General features: G+C 49.4%; 1 protein-coding gene across 1 annotated transcript; it reads right to left on the bottom strand.

The window, feature by feature from the left end:
• Positions 1-373: 373 nt before the first annotated feature.
• On the bottom strand, positions 374-5049 carry LOC101717958 (fatty acid-binding protein, liver). The gene is made up of 4 exons (XM_087204263.1): positions 4851-5049; positions 3377-3549; positions 1949-2041; positions 374-492 (listed from the first exon to the last, which is right to left on the bottom strand). The coding sequence occupies exons 1-4, from the start codon at positions 4915-4917 to the stop codon at positions 442-444; spliced, it is 384 nt and encodes a 127-aa protein (XP_087060389.1). The 5' UTR covers positions 4918-5049; the 3' UTR covers positions 374-441.
• Between the last annotated feature and the right edge of the window lie 627 nt (positions 5050-5676).

A 5676-nucleotide genomic window follows, 5' to 3' on the forward strand; every position in this document is an offset into this window, starting at 1 on the left:
CGCACCTGTTCACCGGGGAGTGGCCACTGTGGTTGTGATCATGAGCACAGCCCTCCCTTGTCTGCCCAGAATTTCTGGCCCCTGTCCCTGTGGGGACCCACAGCCAAGCCCAGCGCACAGCGCAGGACAGCGCCTTGGTCCAGCTCCTGATCCCTGCAGCTGCCCAGGAGAGGCAGCCCAGAAATGCTACAGACCCAGCCACACCTGGCCTTCCTTCCATGGATGGGCAGCATGGGTTCTGTAATCAGCGAGAAATCACACTCAGATCTGATGTGGTAGAGGAGAACATGACAGTTACCACAGTCTATGAAACATACATGATCAGAGGTCACTGATACCAACAGCATCGTCAGCAAGAATTCATCACAAAAAATTTTTATGTAAAGTTCACTTTATTGCATTAATTTTACACAATAAAAGAATTATGAAATGCAGACTCATCTAAATTCTCTTGCTGATTCTCTTGAAGACAATGTCACCCAGTGTCATGATCTGAAAGCCAGAAAATAAATCATTAAATCTTCACCTGGTGAACATTTACTACTTAAAAATAAATAATTAAGGCTCCCAAAATAGCTGCAAATATGATAACACGTGAAATAACTCCAAGATTCCGCCGTTTTCTATAGGATCAGAGTAAGAGCTAGAAATCTCTTCTGAAATCCTATGCCAAGTCTCTATCATTTCGCTTTCTTCTGTGCAGAGTTGTGCTGCCATTTGCTGACTGCTTTTCTACACGAATGGTTGTGGCAGCGAGATCACCCAAACTCGCCCAGTTCAGTCCAATTTCTCAAAGCTTCATTGAGCACCCTCTATGTGTCAAAACCATGCTGAGCACCAAGGACACGTGTGCACGGAATACCAGGGAACTGGCCTGGGACATCATGGCCACTGCCTGGTTTTCCTCCTAAAGCTGTGAACGAAGCAGGCAAAAACACTGGGCACATCAGCTTTGGGGTCCTTGAGGGATGCTCCCTCCTCATCTTGGTCCTCTAGAACAAGACAGCTGTAGTGACACAGTCAGAGTGACAAAGGAGCCCCTTAGCTTCAGCAGCAGTGGAGTGGCTGCTCAGAGGAGACTAGGGCCCTGGTTCTATCACTTGTCAGCTGGATGACCCAGGATAGGTCGACCTGACTATTGAAATCTTAGACCTGCCTCCCTCAAGGGAGATGGAAGGATTAGGCAAGATGGAGCTATCAGAGGATGTTGGCCAGGTCTCCTCCTGGACACCTCATCTCCTACTCCCCTGTCCTGCAGGGAAGGTGCCGGAGTGGGCACATGGACTGCGCATTTCATGGTTGATGCTCACACTGTCATTGCCTGAGAGATGTTCCCACGTGAACCTGGTGACCACAGCCTCCTTGGGCTGCCTTCTGCCTTCTGTGACTCCCTAAAGCAAACTTTTGGAGCAAAGAAGAACAAGGCAGACAAACTTCAGAAGAAACTCTGCAGATTTCTTCACAATTGGGTTAGGATATGGCCAATAGCCAAGCACTGAAGTCTGTCTGAAGGAGGTGAGGATTTCAAAGGAGGATCATAGCAATGTATCCTACTGTAATATATTTTTTAAAAATGCAAACATTCACCACATTTTTAGAACACACCTATGTGCACAAATCTACACCATTTGTGACGTGAGTTGCTTCCCCTTGGAACAGCTGTGGATGGCAGCCCAGAGAGACTGACCCAACTCAGTCCTGACCCTGTCTCTGCCATTTCATGCTTGTTTGTTGCCTCAGTCTCCCCTTTTGAAAACTGCTGTTGGGAAGCTCAGAGATGTTGTGTAAACTTCCTGGGACATAAGGGAACCTCAGTGAAGTAGTAGAAGATACAGAGAGGTGAAGAATTAGGGGCTCAGTGGAGGAAAGTGAGGCACGGGTGAGGGGTGCAGCTGCTTCTTACCCTTCACCTCCCCCTCCCAATCACAAGCTCAGAGCGCCCACTTACGCTGGTCAGTGTGTCCCCATTGAGTTCAGTCACAGACTTGATATTTTTGAATGTTGCCACGAGCTTGTTGTCACCTTCCATATTAACCAATGACTGTGAAGATCAGAGAGAGACCTGTGAGAAGGGTCTGTGGAAAGCAAGACCCTCACTAATGAGTCAGTTCTCTTCTGCAGGTGTCAGCTTACAACAACTGACACGCTCTGGTCCCAGTGCTCCCAACCCTCAGTTCTAACAGATGAAAGGAGCACAGAAGACAAAAAGAAAAGCTCAGGACATCTTGTCAGAACTTCAATCCATGGTGTGTGGTCTAGAAAAGCACACAGGACACCTGAGTGGTCCCCAGGACAAGTGCTGAAATAAAAGCAATAAAGTCTCAATTCTCCAAGCTAATGGAGGAGGCAGTGTCAGAAATCAGAACCCTGCACACACTTTGCTCTGCTCTGCATGGGTCCTCCCGGGAACATTCATGGTTCCTGTATGGTCTCCTTTCCAAGCGTTAGACATCAAGGAGGAGCAAACGAAGAAACCCAGCCAGGAGAGGAGGACACTGCCAGGGTTAAACATTTCCTTCCACATGGACAGCTGGAAAAGGCCTGTGGTAGACCCCACAGTGGCTGCCCCTTCCCATGGGCATAGCCAAGAAAGTCCTGAAATTTGCCGCAGTCTCTGGCATTGTATCTGGAGAGGCATAAATAAAGAGCAATGGTGAGCTGTAAAGAGAGAGCTTGCTGAGCCCAATGCACAGAGTCATGTGGGGAACAAGAAGACAGCTGCTGGGTGGTGCTGGCTGCAGTGGGGTGTGCAGTGCATCATGGGGAGGAGCATAGGTCAGGTCCTAGGTGTCATTGTGCCCTGGAGCCCCAGACTTGTGGGGAAGGAGCCATCCTTCCTACTGCACTCAGTCTGGAAGTCTGGAAGTCCTGTGCACAGATGAGATAGCCAAGGCCATCAGCTTAGTGGCCACCCCAAGGTGTGGTCTGAGTGTCTGCCTGGGCCTGGAGATTCCGATGTTGCCAGCAGCTCTTCCAAGATGTCTGTCCCTGTTACCACCAGCTCCAGAGCCCAGTCCATGACCTCATCCCTGACCAGTATAATTTGGACAGTATTAAAGGTTTTCAGTGATCCCAATTCCTGGGCCCTGCTCAGGGGACTTTGAGAGGAAGTAGCCCAGGCCTGAAAGTACCTGGGTCTCTCCATGTGCTCCATATGGAAGACCTTAGATTTGGAGGTCACATCGCCCCCAGGCAGAAACTGGGAAAATAAGAATAGCTTTGCCAGAAGTTCTCTCCTCCCTCCCAAGATATAGGCTTAGATATGGGGTATCTCAGATGAGAAGTATGAGCCATAGGATCCTTGAAGACAGAAGCCTTGAGCCAGGCTCCAGGGAAAGTTCTGGAAGCAGAGCATGGAAAGAGGGGCACCTCCTACCTTGACTTTCTCTCCAGTCATGGTCTCCATCTCACTCTCCTCACCCAGGGTGAACTCATGCTTGTCTACTTTGCTCCCAGTGGTCATGGTGATCTTGAAGTGCTTCCCATTCTGCACGATTTCTGTCACTCCCTTGAGGTCCTTCCCTTTCTGGATGAGGTCCTCGGGCACCCCTGATGGAAACCATCCAAGGTTTAGAGACAGCAGGGTTTGGAGTTGCAAGGCCCAGGCAGAAAAGAGAAACTGTGACATGGACAGGCAGAGGCCTCAGACACTGGCAACCTGTCAGCAACAAGGGCTGTGTCCTAGGATAGGGAAGGTGGGGGCCTGGCCTGGGTACTGCAATCTTATGAATCTTTCTTTTTCCTGTGAGTGCTCTGTTTTTTGCTCTTTCTCGTCTCACTCTCCCTCCTCCTCTAGCACGTCACCCTCCACACTCATCGGGACCAGAGAGTTTTTCTTCTACAATGGGTCACTCCTCAAGTGACAGGAGGGGGTACTAATAATTAGACCAGGACACCATGTATAAAGTGGGCTTGCCAGGCAGGCCTGAACTCTTTTGGAGGCTCATGAGATATCCTGATAGCAGGGGTGGCAGGCCTGCCGCACAGGTCAGAACTGGGTATACAGAGGCAGGCTGACTGGACTCCTAAGACCTGAGCTCTCAGGCACTCCCCAAGGTCCTCCTTCCCCACCCTTGCTGTTTCCGAGCTCTTCGCCCTCTCCACACCCTCCTTGCCTCACTGCTCCCTCTGCTCACAGGGCTCCCTCTGCCTGGCACACCCTCCCCTCCCCAGCCCCCTAGTGGGCACTGCTCCTCTTCCCAGGCTCCCCTTCACCACCACCTCCCCCCTTCCCCTCCCTCCACACCCTGCACTGTGGGAGGCAGGGGGTTAAAGCGAGGCCCTGAGAAGGGGGCCTGCTTCCATAGTTACCAACTGAGAGGTTTTGGTGAGGATTAAATGGGGCATTGCACAGGAATGTTTAGCCCAGGACCTGGTACAGAGCCACCCCTCTTACATCATAGGGGATACTTTGTTACATTAACTTCTTTTTTTCTTTGTCTAAACTGTCTAAACTCTGACCTTGGGAATGTGGCTCTTCATTATGTATCTCAGTGCTATGTATTCAGCACAGTGCTTGACATATGGTTGGTATTTGTTAAAAGAATGAATGAACGAATGCATGCCTATATGTACGAATCAGTGAATGGGGTCTCACAATGAAGCACCAATGGATGTGGGCATCTATCCAGATCCCACCCTAGTTCACTTTTTCCACTTGCCTCTTGGTGTCCTTGTGCAGTGAGCAATGGCCTACGTGCCAAGCGGTCACCAAAGTCAGTAAAATGATTCCCAATGTGATGTAACTTGAGCCTCTTTTCCCACGAACATGTGGCCCTGAATTGTCCCCGCCTGTAGGGCCAGACCTTCCCTGCTGAAACTGTGGCCTTGGTGACCTGTCTAGCACTCACCCATTGCCTTCATGAAGGGCTCGAAGTTCTCCTGGCTCTGCAGCTGGTACTTGCCGGAGAAGCTCATGGTGGTGACGAGGCTTCCTCTCCACAGCTGGCCCAGGTCTGCGGACCGGGCTGCCCGCTGTTTGCAGTTTTATAAGGGCTTCTTCCTCTCCAAAAATGGACCAGAGCTTGATGGCTATAATTTCTTTATGACCAGGTTAAAACATTAACTTCTGAGAATAATGCTTAACAATATAAAACAGGATGGGCCCAGCAGAGGTTTCCTCACATTCAGCAAACATTAATGAACAGCTATCAAGTGCAGAGCCCCAGGGCCCTCTAGCGTTTAAGATGACATCCCACCCCTCATGAGCTCAGTGTGTGTGTGTGTGTGTGTGTGTGTGTAATGTGTATGTATGTGCATTATACACATACACATTGAGAATAAAATATACAGTTAATGATATTCTACTAGTACATGTTTCACTGTCATTAATCCACCTCCAAATACTCCCTCTCACTTCATACACACTTATTCCATCATTCTTTCTACTTTCTGAAGCAGTTCTGAAACTCTTTTGTGAGCAGCTTCATGAGCTGTGGTTTAAAAAAACAACATTGGGCCGGAGATTTAGCTCAGTGGCACCATGCCTACCTCACAAGCATAAGGTCCTGAGTTCAATCCCCGGTACCACAAAAATAAAAAATAAAAAAACGACAAACCCCCCTCCCCCCCGGCATTCTTCTACTGAGTACCATTCAACAAAAGGCAGGCTCGTAAAAACACTACGGTATGTCTTCATCTACCTTATTCACTGGATCTGCTTCTGTGCAACTTCTG

Source organism: Heterocephalus glaber, unplaced genomic scaffold (assembly GCF_053883595.1).
Source record: "Heterocephalus glaber isolate CG9 unplaced genomic scaffold, H.glaber_assembly_v1.0 deba00000470, whole genome shotgun sequence".
Taxonomy (NCBI): domain Eukaryota; kingdom Metazoa; phylum Chordata; class Mammalia; order Rodentia; family Bathyergidae; genus Heterocephalus; species Heterocephalus glaber.

Coding starts and splice junctions, on each gene's coding strand:
- LOC101717958 (XM_087204263.1), bottom strand. CDS start 4,917: ATGAGCTTCTCCGGCAAGTACCAGCTGCAGAGCCAGGAGAACTTCGAG. Junction 3,550..4,850: donor GCCCTTCATGAAGGCAATGG/GTGAGTGCTAGA, acceptor GGTTTCCATCAG/GGGTGCCCGAGGACCTCATC. Junction 2,042..3,376: donor TGACTGGAGAGAAAGTCAAG/GTAGGAGGTGCC, acceptor TGATCTTCACAG/TCATTGGTTAATATGGAAGG.